Source organism: Periophthalmus magnuspinnatus, chromosome 12 (assembly GCF_009829125.3).
Source record: "Periophthalmus magnuspinnatus isolate fPerMag1 chromosome 12, fPerMag1.2.pri, whole genome shotgun sequence".
Taxonomy (NCBI): Eukaryota; Metazoa; Chordata; class Actinopteri; order Gobiiformes; family Gobiidae; genus Periophthalmus; species Periophthalmus magnuspinnatus.
In genome coordinates, this window is record NC_047137.1 from 1,054,275 (window position 1) to 1,074,923 (window position 20,649).

Sequence of the window (20,649 nt, forward strand, 5' to 3'; positions counted from 1 at the left end):
CGCGGCCTTGCTGTTTTGCAGATTTTTTTAGTGCATTTTTACAGCATATGAAAGTGCATCGTGTTCTGCGTCCTGACTGGCTAAGGGACTGTAGACCATTGTCAATCAATCTCCTCCATGTCATGTCTCGTGTACAGTACAGAATGCGTTCAGCTTGCCAAATTTACATAAATGATCGATCGACACTACAGTGGCGAGGCACCAGGACAAAGAGGCATGGTCAGAGGAACTGTGAAACACACCTGAGTCACTATTAACCAATTAAACAAGAGAAAAATGTGAGAAAATGCCTGCCTGAGAAAAGTGTATCAAGTGTGTAGTGAGGGGTTTTACAGCATTAAAACATATATAATAATTGTAAAAAATAAAGCTGACTACTTCACAGATTTCACCTATTGTGGGTTATTTTTAGAATGTAACCCCGCAATAAACGAGGGACCACTGTATTTTTTACATAAAACCCATCAACAGAGGAGATAGGTTGCTAGTGGGAGGGACCTCAGAAAGAAGGCCCCTCATTGGTCTATTATTAATGTTCATATCTTGACTTACTGACAACATAGCAAAATAAAAAGACCAAGATCATGTAGGGCGGATCAATACGAACATTTAAGGCCAAAATGACGAGCCTGACAGCAGCAGTTACGGCGAGAAGTGCGACAGTTTAAGTAAATGGGAGCCAGAGTCAATGGAGCTGGAAACGCGTCCATCCTCGCTTTCTATTTAGAACGCGGTGGCTAGCAGGTTAGCTATATCCATTTATATATTTTTTTATTATATAGAGATAGAGAGATGGAGAGACAGATAGAGAGACAGATATAGAACACTCAAGGCAAAGCAATAATGTCTCCATAGATCAGTGGTTCTTAACCTGGGATCCATCGAACCCTAGGGGTTCGGTGAGTCAGTCTCAGGGGTTCGGCGGAGGTCAAGACACACACCCGACTCATATGATTCGCGGACTGTGAACGTCTTCAGACGTTGGCCCAATTCAACAAATGCACCCTTTGATGTGTCTATCGAAGTACCTGCCCAACTTAAATGAGCCATTTAAACGGCATAAAAACATAAAACGACATAAAAACGAAGAAAAGGAACAGACTTTGCTGTGAAAATGACATGAGAGTGGCACTTGCCAAGGTGAAGCCACGCATTTCTGACCTGGTCAGAAGTCACTGATTTGCAGTAAATATTCATTAGCGCAGGGGTCGGCAACCCGCGGCTCTTTCATCCTTATACTGCGGCTCTCTGTGGCTTGGGAAAATAAATTTCAAGTATTTAATTGAAGTGTATTTTATTTGTGTTAGTTCTTTTTTATTGTAGTTTAAATTGGAAGATTATTGTGATCTTGAAATATTAAAATACAATATATTTACAATATATTTTCATATTTTTCATTGATCAAAATAAGCGTCACACTCGTGGAGCAATGTTAAAAACAAACACTACTCACGCCTCACAGACACAGACACAGCTCACAGTCCTGCATAAAGACACAGCCCTGATTTTCAGACGCTGTGCGCACAGGGGTCAACAGCAGGTGGATCTTCTCCGATGTAAAACTGTCGCCCGTCCCTCAAGACGCGCTAATAAGCTTGTCCGTAAATGTATAATGAAAATCCTGAGAGGAAATCGTCACAGAAATCTATTTGATGCAGTGACATAAAGTTAAAAATTTTAATCATTTCAGTGTGGTAGTATTAAAAAAGGTCATGTCTTTGTAAAAAGGTATGCATGTAATTTGTTGTGAGTTCATGCTGCATTGTATTGGTTTTATTCTTTGAACACAGTGATGTTAATGCACGATTCATTCTGTGCTCCAGTAAAACATACATATGTCTTGAATTTGAAAAAACAAAACAAAAACACATATACATATATATATATACATATATATATATACATATATATATATATACATATATATATATATATACATATATATATACATATATATATACATATACATATATATATACACATATATATATATATATATATATATACATATATATATATATACATATATATATATATATATATATATAAATATAAATAAACAAGTGTTCGGTGAATGTGCGTATGAAACCGGTGGGGTTCAGTACCTCCAACAAGGTTAAGAACCACTGCCATAGACACAAGCAAGTGGCAGACCCTTCCACCAGAAAAACTACACAGTGTACCTTTAAAGGGAACATAGAAAATGACCTGTTTAGGGTTGTTGTTGTTGTTAATGTTAATAACAACACCAATTTTTATTCTTATTGTAAATAATGTTACTATTAAAAGGAACTACTTTTCTTCAGAAAACTTGAAACCTGTTTCTTGTAGTGTTACCTGGTGGCCCAGTGCAGAGGTGTAGAGTTGAGGTCTCCTCCCAATTGGTCCACTATGGCTCCTTTTGATATGTAGTACCTGAAACAGACATTATAAATCAGATACACTCCTCTAATGCACTTTGCATGAATGAACTGTCCACACAATAAGACATGAGCGACAAGAGAGAGACAATAACTGCAGATAAAATCAGTATTAGTAGATCTACAGCTAGACCTGTGACTAACAAATTGTGCAGCACGATACATTACTACAGGGAAATATTACGATAAACGATGCTGAAAATTCTTTATGCCACTGACACAAAGCAAGATAATCTCAGTAAGCCACCTTTAAATAAACAGTATAATTAAATGGCCTGAGCTGCAATAAATAAATAGCTGAAGGAACCAATAATTTGCCATAGCAGTTATTTATTCAGCCTTTTACAGCTCAAATTTTATCGTAGTACATGAAAATGCCTAAAATCTCCCCACTGCCTTATATCTATCTGGAGGGAGGAGCTAACTACACTAAAACTGTAAACAGCTATTGTTTACAATTTCAGCATAAATGTGCCTGCATTTAGCCTTAATGGCACTAATGGCTTGCTCTATTGTTCCCTTTGCTTCCTTTGGGTCTGAGGATGGAGTTATAAATCAGAGACAGATGATGTCTAAGACCCCTTTCCTTCCCTTCTAGGTTTAGATTCCCAGTTGTCCTGTTTTTTAGCTCTCTTAGATCTATTGAAGGCCCACTTTGGCTAAGCACAAGCAGAGAGGCCTTTCTCCACGTGTAGTTCCTCCTTCACTTTTCCCTCCGTGTTTGTGGGCACCGCTTGAGCTCTGTGTTGTAGTGTATGGATAACTCAGTTTGTGCTGCAGTGGATGGTGTGAATCAAACTGCAGGTATTGGTCAGTGTGTGTGGGTTTCCTGAAGATTTCAACCTCCTGGTCCCTGGTCCTCTCCTATAGTTACTGCACAATCTAAGAAGGCCAGTTTGTTCTCCTTGGCCTCTTCCAGTGTGATCTTGATGTTTGGATCCACAGCATTAATATGTGCAGTAAAGGGCTCCAGATCTTGAATTTAGATTTTAGTCCAGTTGTCATCCCCGTATCGCCTGGAAATGAGGCCAATGCCTCCTCTTCAAATTGTTCCATGTATAAGTTAGCCATAATAAGAGAGACCGATGAGCCCATGGCACAGCTGTGGATTTTCCTATAGAAGTTCCTCCAAACTGGAAATATGTGGTATTTAAACAAATTTCCAGGAGTTTGCAGATTTGGCCAGATGACAGTTTAGTTCTCTCTTTTAGTTTAGTATCCTGCAGTAGTCTCCTCTTGGCTGCATCCACCCTTATTGATGTGAGAATACATGTGAAAATCGAGGTCACATCAAATGAAAGTATGGTCTCATCTGAATCAAATTGGAGAAGCTTGACTGCTCACAAATTCTGTTTTGTTCTCAATATGGTGCTCCATGTTGTGCACCAGAGGAGCCAGAATGGTCTTCAGATGTTTGGCCACATTTTATGTGATGGAGTCTGTGCTACATACAATGGGTCTGAGGGGGTACTCCTCCTTTCTGGATTTTTGGGAGACCATAAATGCACGGAATGGAGACACCAGGATAGAGTCTGTAAAACAGCCATCTATCAATGACTTCTTCCTTCTCTAGCTTCTGTAAGCATCTATGATTTTATCCTTGTACACACTAGTAGGGTCTCGTTTCAGCAATTCATAGCTGGCAATGTCACTGATGAAGCTGTTCACCTTAGCCTCATAATCAGCCGAGTTCAGGATCATGGTGAATCTCCCTTTGTCAGCTGGCAAGATGTTGACACTGTGGTCCTTTTTTAGAGCAGTGAGAGCCTTCCTTTCCTCTGATGTTATTTTGGAGGGAGGAGGTTTGGCACTGCTCAGTGCGGCTGTTATTTTCAGTGTAAGGTCACCAGCTTCAGTCTTTGTAAGCTTATCGTTTCTAATGGCAGTTTCTGCTGCTGTAATGTAGTCAGTCCTTTGGAAAGTACCACTTTCTCTGTCTGGGTGAGCTCATAGTCGGACAGGTTTTTCACCCAGTATTCCCTGGTCACAGGATGGCCTTTCCTCCCGTCTCTCTGATCTCTGTGATTAGGTTGTTTTTGGAGTTGCATAAACTTCCTTATGTGCCATTCTTTGGTTTCCTTGTGTCATTTTAGCTGCCCTATGGCTATGAAATGGTTAATCCTCTGAGCTATTTCTTCTGAGACTGAAGTGGCTATCCTGCTTTTTAAGCTTTCCATTTTAAACTTCAAGTTATCAATAAAAAAAATGCAGACGACTGATTCTAAGGTTGAGCATTTTCCTAAGGTAATGCCGAGTTAAATTGGCTGCTCTGGTCAGGTCCAGTTTAACATGTGGGACAGGAACTCACTTGACGAGGTCTATCCTGTTGTTGATGGCTGCCCAGTGCAGTAGTGTGACGTTTTCTTTGTCGGGCTGTCGCACATCAAACCCTGCCTCCACCAGGTCCCTACAGCGCTCGAAGATCCCATATCTGCAACCACAGAGGGTTAGGAAAACAAAGACAATACACATATGGACAAATAAACTGCAGCACTCGAAGATCCCATACCTGAAGCAGCACAGTACAAAAAGGATTTAACGGGATCCACACTAGTGTATAAATACCATCTTATTAAAATTACAGCTACCTTTTTTTTTAGTTTTTGAAGCTACCATCTGTAAGTTTATTTGCTTTTTACCATTACAGGGCAGATGTGAGACCTGTCAATCCCCCCCCCCCCATGCCCCCATCCCCCCACCCCTCCCGGCTCCCCTGTGCTCTCTGGTCTTCTGTCAGTTGTCAAAGCTGGCACAGAGACAGCAATAATATACATAGCATCTAGTGGTGATATGTGAGAGTACATGGGCGGGACCGCCAATCTAATTAAATCAGATCTTTTTGCAGTTTAACTGATTGAAAATATACTAGAGTTACATGTTATATATTTTCCTGCACTCACTGCGTCGCCTTGACAATGTCCCACGTGCTGTAGTCGTCCACGTGGTTCTTGCGGCTCGTAGTCTCGCTGTAACCGTGGTTATAGTGGGGTTGGGGCTTGATCTCCTACAGCACAGAGACAAAACAATGAAACCATTACAACTTCAGTTTCAGGTGAGAGATGGTTCTATGGTAATTCAGTGTTTTTGTTCATCGCTGCTTCTATGCTCAAACACAGACAGACCCATGCACTCCTGTTGGTCAACCTTGAGTGACAGGTGGAATTAACAAATGATAATGAAGTTACAGTTGAAGCCAAAAGTTTACATACACTATATAAAAAGATGCATATGCTTTTTTCCCTCACTATCTGACATGAAATTAAACTAAACTTTACCTGTTTTATGTCAATTAGGATTACCAAAGTTATTTCTATTTGCTAAATGCCAGAGTAATGAGAGAGAAGGATTCGTTTAGACATTTTTTCATTACCTTTTCAAAGTCAGAAGTATTTTAGTATTTGATATTAGTATTTGATACCATTGCCTTTAAACTGTATGACTTGGGTCAAACATTTTGACCCACGTCCACAAGTAACCAGTTTGGCAGTATGCTTTGGATCATTGTCCATTTGGAAGACCCATTTGTGCCCAAGCTTTAACTTCCTGGCTACTGTCTTGAGATGTTGCTTTAGTATTTCCATATAATCTTCCCTCTTGCAGCAAAACAACCCGACAACAGGATTAGGGGTGTGCTAAAAAAAAATTGATACACCGATATATATCGATATTATTAAAATCGATACAGTATCGCTTCTCCGTTTTCTAGTATCGATATTCCCCCCGGACGTTAGGAGGCAGTATAGCTGCGCTGCCACATCTTTACTCTTTACTAGTGAAGAGATGCGAGAAGCGTGCAAGAGAACCGAAAATGTCAGAAAAAATGTTTCAACCGCCTTCCTCCCTAAAGGCAGACGTATGGGCGCATTTTGGTTTTAAAGCCCGAGAGAGGGGAAGCGGAATGGACAAAACCAGCGCTATCTGTACGCATTGCCAAACGGCTATCAAATATTCAGGTAATACGACCAACCTCAGAGCTCACCTGCAGCGACACCATCCCTGGACCCAAAACAACGCACTTTGGAGAGTCACATAAGCAGACTAGCATCCAACTCTCCGTGTGCACTTAAGATTACAGACACTATTGTGCATTATATCTGCCAAGGTCTCTGTCCATACAGTGTCGTGGAGAACCCAGGATTTCGTCTTATGATTTAGATCAACGCTATGTGATTCCCACATCCAACATTTGACGGAGGTAGCGGTCCCGCGAATGTATCAGAGGGTGAAAGATGCCGTTAAAACCAGTCTAACTGCAGCACCAAGAGTGGCCCTTACTTGTGATGGCTGGACGTCCCGTGCTACGGAACCGTATGTAACCATTACAAGCCATTTTATCAACGAACACTGGGAGCTAATTTCCAACGTTTTACAAACTAGAGCCATGCATGAAAGTCACACAGGGACTAACATTGCAGAGCTACTCAGCGCGGCTCTTCAGGAATGGGACATTGCTGGCAAAGACCCGGCTATTGTGACGGACAACGCCGCTAATATGAGCATTGCGGTGGAGCTCACTGGCATGTTGCATTTTAAGTGGTTTGCCCATACACTCAACCTGGCATCACAGCGTGCTTTGAAACTGCCTGTAGTCGTGCGAGACACATTTCAAACTTTTTCAGGCGCAGCAAAACAGCTAGCTACGTACTCCGCCAGAAGCAAAAGCTGCTGCAGTTGCCAGAGCACAAACTGATCGTTGATGCTGTGACCAGGTGGAACAGTGCGCACGACATGCTCCAACGATTTCTTGAGCAGCAACCAGCCATATCAGCTGCTCTTTTGTCAAGTGAGGTGAGAAAGACAGAGAAAGAAGTATGCACCCTAAGTGAGTCAGACATAACGGCTGCAGAGGATATTGTGGATGCCATGAAGCCCATGAAGGTAGCAACACTAGTGATGTCCAAGGAAAATACACCAACACAATCAATTGTTGCACCACTTCATGCTCAGCTCATCCATGATTTACAAGAGAGTCCATCTGATTCCACCTTGGTGAAAGAAATCAAAGCAGCCATTTGTGAGGATCTGAGCAAGAGGTACAAGGATCAACATAAAGAGACTGTATTTATGCTCGGCACTGGATCCACGATTCAAAGCTTTGCCCTTCCTTCCTGACCATCAAGATGAAATCTACATGAGAGTCATTGCAGAGGCTGGAAGAATTCATGACTCATTTCAGGTATGTTAATTTGTTGTTTCACAAATAAATAAAATATTAATCACATATCACATTGTAAAGTACAAAGTTAAATATTAAATAGTGTACATTAAATTCATAGCTGATTTTAAATTCAAACTAGAAGGTGTTTTGACTTAAATTAGGAACCCACAAGTGGGTATAGCTTTCAGTCAGATGACTATAGATGTTTTAACTTATTTGTCTTTAAAGTTTATGAACACAAACTTAACACAAACATGTAATTTGCTTTATAATATAGAAAGAGGTTGATCTGGAGATCGTGACTGAGGTGATGCCTGTGGAGCAAGATGATTCTGAAGAAGTTAAGAAAGAAAACTGTGCTGCTGGCCCACCACCCAAGCGAACAAAGGACATGTACAGTTTGGCTGATTTACTTGGTCCAACCTACTGTGCAGGTACTGCTGCGAGACAAAGAACCACACAGGACCATGCAGAAGAAGAGGTGACAAGGTACAAGGAGGCACCAGCCTTGTCCCTTTCAGAGGGAAATCCACTTAGTTTGTGGAAAGAGCATCAGAATAAATATCCACTCATGTCACAGCTTGCAAAAATGTACCTGTGCATCCCAGGGACCAGTGTCACCTCTGAGTGCGTATTCTCGGCAGCAGGAGACATTGTCACTACTCAGAGAAGTGCACTCAGCTCAGATCATGTTGACCAAATTCTGTTTCTAAACAAAAATCTTTAAGAAATAGCTTTCTGTTGTTGTGGTTGTTTGGTTAAGTTTGCTGATAAGCAACCTTCTCAGGGCTACTAATGTTACTTGTGAAGTTAACCAAATCAGCATTATTCTAGGTTTAATGAATGTTCTATGTGTAACTATAAATGCAGCATTTGGTTTTAGAATCACAGCTGTGATTTAATAGGTACATTGTGAGATCCTTTAGATCAGTCAAACTGCATGTGCCTTTGTTTAATTGTTGAACTCGTATAAGCTATGGATGATGATGCAGCTGAGCACTTTTTTGAGGCTCTATGTATTGTTCTACTTAGAAACATGCATTCATCAAAAAGCACTTTATTATATTTAATCTTCAATAAATGGAAGATAAATGCACCATTTAATGTTTTTTGGGGGGGGAAATGGGGTTGATCATTAAAGTAAGAGGCTGAAGGCCTTTATTTTTTTCTGAATCGTATCGTATCAATTTGAAATGTATCGTATCGAATTGTATTGAAAATGCACCGTATCGAGATACGTATCGTATCGTGGCCTGTGTATTGAGGTACATATCGTATCGGCAACTTCTTGGTGATACCCAGCCCTAGTCAGGATGGTGTTCTCGGGCTTGCAAGTTTCCCCCCTTTTCCTCCAAACATACCAATGCTCATTATGGCCAAACTGTTACATTTTAGTTTCATCAGACCACAGGCCATGTCTCCAAAACTTCCACCCTTCCATTTGCAAACTGTTATCTGGTCTTTTTATGTTTCTTTTGGAGTAATGACTTTTTTATGGCAGAGTGGCCTTTCAGGCCATGTTGGTACAGTGCTTGTTTCATTGTGGATAATGACACACTCTTACCAGCTTCAGCCAGCATCTTCACCAGGCCTTTTGCTTTTGTTCTTGTATTGATATGCACATTTCTGACCAAACCACATTCATCTCCGGGACACAGAACCCATCTCTTGACCGAGCAGTATGATGGCTGTAGATTTCCATGGTGTTTATACTTGTGTATAACTGTTTGGACAGATGAACATGGCACAGACATCTGGAAATTGCACCCAAGAATGAGACAGACTTGTGCAAGTCCACAATTCTTGGCTGATTTCGTCTGACTTTTCCATGATGTTACACGAAGAAACAGTGCGTTTCAGGTGTACCTTCAAAAACATCCACAGGTGTGTCTCTAACTCAAATGTTGCCAATAAACCTATCAAAAGCTTCCTAAGACATGACATCATCATCTGAGTTTTCCCAAATTGTTTAAATGCAATCAGGATGCATTTAAACTTCTGACTTTGAAGAAAGTAATGAAAAATTGTCTTAAAAATCCTTCTCGTTATTCTGGCATTTAACAAATAGAAATAATTTTAGTAATCCTAATTGACCTAAAACAGAAAAAGTTTAGTCCAATTTCATGTCGGACAGTGACCAAAAAAAGGATATGTGTCTTTCTATACAGTGTATGCAAACTTCTGAGTTTAACTGTATCTCTTTAAGACAACAAAGTTGGTGATATATTGTGCACTATGCTACTTAATAGTTGGACAAGTGACCTGCTTGTCTCCATGAAGTTGTTATTGCTCTGTAAGGCTGCACAATTTGGAAAAACAATGAGATTGGATTTGCAATTTATGTTTTAATAACAGGATTCTGTTCAAAAGTTAAAACACATCCAGATGAACTGATAGAGAATGAATTCTTAGTTTAGAACATGTTTGTACCGATTTAAACTTCAGGGTTAGCCGTTTATAGGTAAAATGATACAGGAAAATTTGTTGTTTGTGGAGGAAATTGGGCTTCAAAAATTGCAGCCTTTGCAATTTGCTAATCGTGTCCATTCAAATTACAAATCTGATTTAACTGCAAGAACGTTCAACGTTATATAACACACCTTTTACATGGTATGTGATAAAATTCAAATAGTGAACAAGGTTTTCACATTTGTGTTCCTTATAACACACTTCTTTTAGTTTGACTTCCATAGCACATAGCAAAGAGTAATGCAAAGTACGGTTGTCAAAAGTATTGAAAATTAGATATTAATACTAAAACTAAAACTAGATTTGAATAGTTATACAATACAATTATCACAACTATGTAAAAACAATGTATGCAAAATAAGGCTTTTGCATTGCTATCGTAATAATAATATATTGCATGTTTTGCCTTTCCCCCTCTGGCATATTTGTAGTAGCTGCAGCTCATTTTCTCATACAATTTCCTCTTGGGTCCATAACATCATGTTGTACTGCACCTCTCATGGTTTAATATTGTCTTTGTCTAGAGCAGAAAAAACAAACAGCATTGTGTTTACAGACTTCTGCAGCTAGAGAATCTAATCAACCAATCACATGGGCCTATGCTATTGCCATCATTCAATTACACTCCATAAAAACGGCACAGTTAGCCTCCATCAAAACTACAGCCACACCCCATAAACAAGAGAACAGACAGGGAAGGATGATAGAATGCATTTAAAATAATCTCAACACCGTAGTATAGATCACAAATGTACAGTATGGTGTAGTGGTAAAGAACACACAGTAGCAGGTTCAAGCCTCAAGAGTCCAGACACCTCATATATTCTGAAATTTCCCCATTGTATAGGACAGGGGTCGGCAACCCAAAAGGTTCAAAGAGCCATATTGGACCAAAAAAGACAAAACAAATCTGTCTGGAGCCACAAAAAATCAAAAGCCTTATATAAGCCTTATATGAAGGCAACACAGGCTGAGTGTATATTAGCTATATTAGCTTACTATCAAAATGACTAAGTAGGGTACAGATACATAATGAGTATTCATGATTAAATGTTTATTTTCCCTGCGGCACATCGTGGAGAGAATGACACACCACGTAACTTTCATTACAATATTAATATATTATTATGTTTTGTTGCATTGATTAAATTATATCAAATACAGTAAAGAAATCAGATTATGTGTGTCATTTTTATTTTGAGGATTCAAAAAAAAAACAACAAAAAAACTGAATGTAATGTGCATAATGGGCCTCGTGTAAATTCAGACCTTTCCATGGAAATAAAATGTGATCATTTCTTCTTGAGACCCATCAGAGTTCACATACCTGCACAGCAGCGCTGTCTGTTCGGTATCGATCACATCACACGATTCATCACAGGCAATTGAGCACGCTGAAGCTGAATTAATGTCCTTGACTTGCCGATTGGTGATGTCGCCTGCCATTTTAATGGCCCTTTCTTTCACCATCTTTGCGGAAAGAGGCTTCTTTCATATTCTGTATTATCTTGGTTTTGTTTTTGAAGTCTGAAAATAGGTGCTCTGATATTTTGATGAATGAATCCTTCATGTAATCGCCATCGGTATTTCCACATTTTATTATCTCTCCAGTTGCAACAAAACTTGCAGCAGTAGTGGAGTTTGGAGATGCAATCCACTTCTTAAATCTATCTTTGTGCTCCTCTAAGTACTGCAATTACACTTTTTCTCTCACTCCCAACTGGGTGGTCGGCTGTAAGTGTAGCATGCCTTCCCTGGAAATGTCTTTCCAAATTACTCTTTTTGTTATTTGACAACTTCTCATTACAAAGCAAACATACATGCAATCCTTCCGCGTTGGCAACAAAAGCAAATGATTTGGGCCATTCTTCCTTAAATCCTCTGTTCTCATCGGCTATCTTTCTCTTTTTCTCTTTGGGATCCATGGTCCACAACACACCTGCCGGTTTGTTTACAACAGCCACCTGCCTGGCACCGCGCTGAAATGTGTGTCGCAGGCTATGACGCAAATCTTCGTTGACGGAAATGATGAAATTTAATATTTATTATGCCAACCCATATGTGAAAATGATCAGCTATCTTACCACTACCACTCTACCACTCTTTCACAATTTGAGCCCGATGATTCCTGGCATTGTCATCTTGGAATATGCCCATGCCATCAGGGAAGAAAAAATTAATTGATGGAATAACCTGGTCATTCAGTACATACAGGTAGTCAGCTGACCTCATTCTTTGAGCACATACTGTTGCTGAACCTAGACCTGACCAACTGGAGCAGGCTCGTACGCATTTGCTTAGTTAAATCCAGGTGGTGACTTTTTGGCCCGGCAGTGTAGATCATGATGCATTGCTGGAGTTCAAAAACTAACAGTGCCACAGCGGGTGTTTAATTGGACACAACACGACTGAATGAAATCAGATTCAGCTTTACAAAACTTGTGTGATTATTATTAGTCCATAAATACTTGTGCCAGTCGAATCTGTCTAGTCTTTAGACTTTTTTTTACCCAGACACCAGAGTCACATGACCCAAAAGTAGTGAGTCGAATCGCTCTGTGAATGAGTGCAATATAAATTCCACTAAGGAGTGCGGGACTGTGTAGTGACCGAGGGGTTAGGGGTTAGAGGAGACATTCAGACACAGCCTAAACCTTGGTCTGAAATCTATTAAAATAGGACAAATAAAAGGTTATCTTATCTCTGATGTTCAATCAATTGACAGTGATTATTGTTGGGGTGGCAATCAACTAAATACATTATTGGTTGAAGTGTAGATTCATGGATTAAAAATGGACATAGCAAGGCGCAGGTAAAATCTCTTAAAACTGTAAGGATCTCATGCAAAAACTATGAACAGAGAAGTGCTAGTAAACTGCTTTTTCATCCAAACTGTCCAGCCACTGCAGCCAACTCACTCCATGACCTCTCTTTCTGTTGTGCAAATAAACCATAGTAAATCTTTACAAACCATCCAAACAATAGACCTTATTATCATTCACAACATCCAACATAACATATTTAGATAATCATGTGACCTTTTATTGTTTTGACAATGCGATATTCACCAAAATGTATTAACATGTTTCAGTTTCATTTTTCGCATCCCCCCTTTCTTTGCTCCATGCCAACAGAGTCCAAAGACTGAAACAGACATAGTGTTAAAAGTGCTGGTGGCTAGTCTGGGTTTAAGGGAAGCCCTGTGGGACAAAAAACTGCTTCACAACAGAGTTGGAGACTACACAGAGTTTAGAGAGACATGTCTGAGTAAAGCTGCTGAAGAGAATGCAGAATGAAGCCAGGATTTTACACAACTGAAGCCAATGGAACAAGCTGCTGTTACTGAATTATGATGAACAATTTAAAAAGGAGGCATGCACAGATCATGTTGCAATATTCCGAACAATATGATGTGTTTTAGAACTAATAGAATGTACATGTTTTGCACTGATGAGGCATACAGATGGATATTGTATAAAAGCTTATCTTATTTGTGCATGGTTGTCAAAAATATTTTTAAAAAATCTAACTAGTCAATACTGAAACTAGCATCAAAACTTGATACTCATTTGAGCAGGTATCAATACTAAGAAAAAAAAAATCACATTCATAGGACGGAAATGAACCTTTCCTGAATAGCTTTAGAAAGTTCTTGAGTTGTATCAGAAAAAGTATAGGACCACATAGACTAGTATAGGCCTATGGACACCATGGAAACTACCTGGGCGACAGTGGGATTACACAGGTCTAAGACTGCATGGTAATATAAAAGAAAGTACTACCATTTAATATTGAAAAATCACATTCTATTGCCTAAACTTTAGGCCGTAAAGAAAAAGTGTTTTTAATCATCATCGGAATCTGTATCGAGTATGCGACTACCATCAGTCAATCCTCTTTCTCTCATGCTTCCACTGTTTGCTCCTTAGGGAATAAGGGTCTGAGTCTAAGATGTCAAAGAGGCCATCTGTTCATCTCAAACAGACCACTCTGTCCAAAATCAATGTCCCCACTCTCCTGAGACTGACCTGGACCACAGCACAGCCTCATGTTGAATGCACCAGTAACATGGTGGAGGGGCAGATAGGACAACTACAGGCAGAGGTAGAGAGGGCACAGGGTAGTAAGTAGAGATAGGTCAATACTTGTACTTTTTAGCTATCAACTTTAAATCTTCAACATGGGCTTATATGTTGTTTCAGTTAACCACCTGACAAAAGGAGAGACCCTTAACTTAATTTGAACACTTTAATGTGAAGCTGGCACTGCTCGAATTATTACACCGCTCTCTGATGGGTTTGCAGTGAAATAAATTCATAGATAAGTTTGTTGCCATTTCAAATCATACAACTTGGGTAGAAATGTTCTAAATCGACCCTATACATCATCCCAAAAATATTGGCAGAGCGTATTGGCCATCGATTGCTCCAGTTTCTACACAATCAGTATCCGCCATGAAAAGAAACATTCTGGTCAATCCCTAGTAGTAAGGAAAATGCAGGGAACAATTTGTAGACTGATGCTTCATGATTATTTTATTTTCATCATGGTGAATAATTAGGATGCTCAAAATCCATAAACATAATAACTTTGGATTTTTTTTCTCACCATACTAAAACTTATCCAGGGTCACACCAAGTCTAAGCCAGCACTAAACCAGGACCACTGAATTTTTTGTGCCATGGATTTGTGAAGAAAATAAAATTACCATAAACTTCAGACTATAAGCCTCTACTTTTTCCCCCGCAGCCACTGGAGGGCACTCTCTAGCAGTAAACGCAAAAGTGAGACAGAAGTGGGGAAAGATTATGAGCTAAAGAATAGTTTTGATATTTAACTGTCATTTTAAGCATCATGCACATACCCTCATCATGGAAAACTCACAAAGAAATGCATATGATGCAGCTTTTAAGTTAAAGGCAATGGATCTGGCCATCAAAGAAGGAAATAGAGCCACTGAATGCAAGTTTGACATTAATGAATTAATGGTGCGATGTTCGAGGCAGCAACGGGAAGAACTTAGTCAATGTAAAAAGACAAAAGAGGAAATAAAAGCAGATGGCCCGTGTTGGTGCCATTTTATTTTCTAAACATGCAGGTATGTTCATCTGGTGCTAATGGTGTTTGGTGTCATACTGACAATTTTCAGGAAGTTTGAAAAAATCGTGTCTTAAATTAATCAAAAAAACCTCCATGTGCCATCTTTCCATGTAAATATCTCATGTTACAACATATTTGTAACATGCAGCTTATATTCAAGTGCAGCCTATACATGTTCAAAATGTATTTCCTTTTCAAATTTAGCTGGTGCGGCCTATATTCAGGTGTGCTATAGATATAGAAAAATCTTTCTGTCTGTAGACACATATGTCCAGGAATGACCACCAGCACAGCAGGCAGGGGCATGTAGTTAAAATTCAGAAACTCAAAGCTAGTGTGGAAAATCCCAGTTAGTAAATAAAAAAATAAATAAATAAAGTTGAAATGCATCTGTCTCATTTACATTTACCAACAAGTATGCTCTTAGTTACTTCTAATCAGTTGTGTGATTCATAAAATGTAATTACAATACAAATTTAGTTATTTCTAATCATTAATATTTAGCAGGTATAACTTTAATGGTGGGGTCTCTATATCCTCTTTCAGTAAAAACATGGTTTGGACCAGAGGCCAGACCTGTAGAAAGACATTTGTTATGATTAGAATGACAACATATTCTAATCACTACTTTCCAAATGATTTAACATTTGACTTTTTTCATATTTTTAAATGTCAAAATGCTAATACTAACCATGCATGATCACAAGCTTATCAAATTTAGGAATGTTTTTTACTTAAAAGCTTTTTGGGTTTTTTTTTGCATAATTTTAATTGTAATCAAATTGATAGGTGAAATACCGTAAATTTCGGACTACAGAGCGCACCTCAATATAAGCCACACCAGCTAAATTTTAAAAGAAAATCAATTTTGTCCATATATAAGCCGCACCTGAATATAAGCCGCAGGTTTTCATATTGTAACATGAGATATTTACACAGAAAGACGGTGCACCGACACCTGCCTGAAAATTGGCACCAACACGACATCAACACGGGATGAACACACCTGCAGGTTTAGAAAATAAAGCTGCACCAACACGGAAAATCTGCTTTTATTTCCTCTGAAAACTTTTGTCGTCTTTTTACATTGACCAAGTTGGATTCATTGATGCCGAGCTTATGTGCAGTGGCTCTATGTCAGGGGTCGGCGAGCCGCATGCGCCTCTTTCAGCCTTATTCAGCTCTGCGTGGCTTGGGAAAATAAATTTTAAGTATTTAATTGAAGTGTATTTTATTTGTGTTAGCTCTTTTTTATTGTATTTTAAATTGGAAGATTATTATGATCTTAAAATAAAATTATATATTCTTATTTTTCGTTGCTCAAAATAAGCGCCACACTCGCGGAACAATGTTCAAAACAAACACCGCTCACGTCTCACAGACACAGCTCACTGTCCTGCGTAAAGAGCCCTGATTTTCAGACGCTGTGCGCACAGGGGTCAGGAGCAACTTTCGCCCGTCCCTAATGACACACTAATAAGCTCGTCCGTAGATGTATCATGAAAATCCTGCTGGAAATCGCCACAGAAAACTATTTGATGTAGTAACAAGTTTATTATCTGCTCTTGTCTCCGCGATGACGTATCACATATTACACATCAGACACGTCGCCCAAAAGTAGAGCCACAAGCGAGTGAAAATGAGCCAAAACAAAAGTCTTTGGAGAGCTTTAAACAAAGGGGAAAAGGACAACAGAGGAGCCAGAAGAGGAGACTACGACCTCCAAGAAAAAGAAAGATCAATTTAACAGACAATGCCTACTTAAAATCTGGGTTTGTCGCTACAGGTGACTCATGCGCAGAGTCCGCTCTGTGTAACATGCGGGAAAAGCAAATGAGGCAATGAAACCTTCAAAACTGCTTTGGCACATGGAGAATAAGCACCTGGGATTAAACGATACGCCTTTAGAGTTTTTTTTTTTTTTTTAAGAAACTGCGGAGCAGAGTAGACATAATCACATAATCAGCGCAGAGCTCACACTGATGCAGCGGTTTGGTGAGTTGTATTTTTTTATGCACTTAATTTATTTTTTGCCATATTTATTATCTGCCACGTGTAGAAGGCTTGTCCGTGAAAATGAAACCTACATTATTCCATTACATTATTATTATAATACACAGTGTTATCTTCATTTTAGATATCAAAAAGTATTTGCGGCTCCCAGTGTTTTATTTTACGTGGAAAGTGGGTCCAAATGGCTCTTTGCGTGTTAAAGGTTGCCGACCCCTGCTCTATTTCCTTCTTTATCTTAAAAACTGCATCATATCCATTTCATGATGAGCAAAATGATCGTTCAAAATCAAAACTTGTGAATTCTTCAGAGCAGAATCTTTCCCCACGTCTGTCTCACTTTTACATTTACAGCTAGAGAGCGCCCCCCATGGGCCGTTATCCAGTAAAATTCTATAAATAAGCCGCACTGCTGTATAGGCCGCAGGGTTCAGAGCGTGGAAAAAACGTCGCGGCTTATAGTCCAAAATTTACGGTAATTTAAAAATGTTATGAGAGCAGGAGAAGCAGAGCTTAACATTTGGATGGCTCATTCAGAGACTAGTGAAGAGTCTGAGTAATGATCCAGTTTCACAGTTTAACAGTGTGAAGAGAAACACATCTGAGTTCAGTACAACTCATAACACAACAACACAACACATGAATAGCAATAAATAGCAATTTAAAATGCACTCCCATGAATGCTTTTTGGCCTTTACAGTCATGTTGTAAAGATTGGTTATATTGGATAGATGGTTAGCGCAGAATTACAGCCAGGACAGACAGATTAGAACGTGTGGTCTTCAATCTAATCTAATGCCATGCTCAATTCATATGTGCACCATCTCAAATAAGTAATTAAGTATTGCTTTGGTTAATATTAGGGATTGGCCGATATGGATTTTTTGTCAAGGCTGATACAGCGAATACAGAGCAACTGCTGGCTAATAAACTCTGCCGATATTTTTGGGCCGAATTTTCCACAAATTCTGAAATTTAGTACAAACTCAGTACACAGCTCTGTTTTACCACAATGTCACTATGCAAGAGAGTTGTGTAGTGACATTTTTTGCAGATAACCTCTTCACACTTAAGCATTCAAATAAAGCTTTATGGATGGTTTTAGGCTGCAAATGAGCCAAAACAAAATATTGGCCAGTGCTGGAGATTTAAGGCAAAAAAACAAAACAAAAAACAATATGCTAAAAAGGGCAAATATTGGCCTGATCTCAGTCCATCTTTAGTTCATATCAGAAAACATTGGAACATCATATTGGAAACATTGCAATTAAAATATACATGAATACATTTACCCTTTAAAACAAATAAATACCTTCAATATTAACATAAACAAGACATAAAAATCTAAAACAATAGTTTTAAAATTTTAATTTATTCCTCCAGTGTCTAAACTCTGCATCAAACCACAAGATGATCACTGACCATTTGAAATAATTTGATCGCATTTCAGTTGTTTGCACTGCCGTTGATACCATTGTCAATCTATAATCCTAAATACTAGGCCTGTAACAAATTTTGAAGTTCAGCGCATTGCTGAAGTAAATATAGATGATAAAAGATAATACTGAAACTAATTAATGCCACTGACACGATAAACCAAGAGCAGATTTAAACCACAAAAATCTACAATATTGTTTAAAAAAAATTTACTGACCCCCCCAAAAAATATTGTTCCATATATTGAAAGATAAATCGATATAGTGATTATCGTGACAGGCCTACTGAATACACATGGGACAGTTTGACCTTTGAACTGCAACTTTGAATTCACAAAGCAATAAACTCAAAAATAATGGAACCACTTACCTGCCTGTCTAATATTATTTTCCAATAGATTCTGTCCCCAAATTACCCAAGTTCTAAACCAATCAATCCACAGCAGGCGTCGGACGAGCCAGGGCTGAGAGTCTCATTCAAACAAAAAGACAGATGGCCATTACAGTCATTAAGACACCACTTCCTCTTTCTCCAAATGTGTTGAAAATAAGGACTTAATACTGATTCAAGTAAAGAAAAAACAAACAAACGAATATATATATATATATATATATATATATATATATATATATATATATATATATATATATATATATATATATATGTTTTAGGCTTTCATTTTTACAGTGTACAGATATCCTTTACGCTGCCCTGATTCTTTATTTGTGAGGGACCAGGTACAAATGTGGTAATCTTACAAAAGAAAAGATGATTTGTACTAGATTTAGCTACTGCTACTTTCCATCTGCTGTTCCTGGGCAGCAATACAACACTCATTAAAAATACATATTTCATTACAACTGCATTGTAAGGCTAACAGTTCATTAACATAAGCAGTAAAATACAATAAAATGTTACCCAATACATGTTTCCCAGAGATATTAAAAACCATTATGAGCAGTTTTTTTATAGTCAGATAACTTTAATAAGTAAATGAATCAAAGAATGTATTTTATATTTGTCACATACATTATGATTTCAACCATGCATGGAATGATATTGAAATTTGGTGTCACAATTATCATGACCAAAATTATTGCAATAAATGACACCATAAGTTGCTGACAGTTTAAACATATTCTGGATATGAATAATTACAATTTTTTAATATTATTAATAAGTTCCATATTTAAACAAGTGTTATATAGCTGTACTTTGTGAAAACAACTATACTCTAGCAGATAACATTATGGAGAATTAGGTTTGTTCTGCACATTTTGGTGATATAATGGCAATTATCTTTGTTGGCGATTCTCACTGTTATGTCAAATCTAACATAAACAATCATTGTTGACCTTTTTTTATCATGATAAACAATATCATTGTTTACTGTCCCCTCTAGGCCTGTCACAATAATTACTATATTGAATTATGATTCAATATTTATCCTGGGTAATTTTTCTTTGCAAAATTAGGTAGATTTTTGTTATTTTGGTTTAAATACAATAAGATTTGAGATGCAGAGGGTTGAAATAGTAACTTCTGTGGCTAATTATTGCTTAATTCAGCTGTTTATATATTGCAGCTCAGGCCTTTTAATGATACTGTCTATTTAAAAGTGTTTTACTGGGATTATTCTACTCTAAATGTGTTTCAGTATAATCATTTATCACACTGCATCTATAGAGCAATATTTCGTTCTTCAAAATTTGTTATCACAAAATTGTTTGTGACAGGCCTACTTTTAACTGAGCCAAATTCAGAGGACCAATTTTTACTTTTTGGCATAAAATCAAACTCAATCAAAATTAGCCAACAATTAATGCTAAAGTTCTAAATACACCTGTCGTTTTGGTTCACTTATGCAAGTTTTAAATAATCTAAAATTATTATATTTTTAACCAAATGTACAACAACAACAACAAAAAAGACTCAAGCTAGAATCCTGTTACTGTCAAATTTACATGGACAAAGGGATTAGAATAGAAATATTGGCTAATGGGATCATTTAAAGCCACAGATGTTTTCAGATTCCATGTTACCAAAGGTCATTAA

At 38.2% G+C, this 20,649-nt stretch overlaps 1 protein-coding gene across 1 annotated transcript in view; it reads right to left on the bottom strand.

Annotated features, from left to right (window-relative positions):
* Positions 1 to 20,649, bottom strand: part of zdhhc17 (zinc finger DHHC-type palmitoyltransferase 17) — a 58,571-nt gene that overhangs the window by 35,951 nt on the left and 1,971 nt on the right. The window contains exons 2-4 of the mRNA XM_033976287.2: positions 5,321 to 5,424; positions 4,729 to 4,851; positions 2,338 to 2,415 (exon numbers count right to left, since the gene is read on the bottom strand). Coding sequence (XP_033832178.1) covers positions 2,338 to 2,415; positions 4,729 to 4,851; positions 5,321 to 5,424 — 305 coding nt within the window. The remainder of the gene's footprint in view (positions 1 to 2,337; positions 2,416 to 4,728; positions 4,852 to 5,320; positions 5,425 to 20,649) is intronic.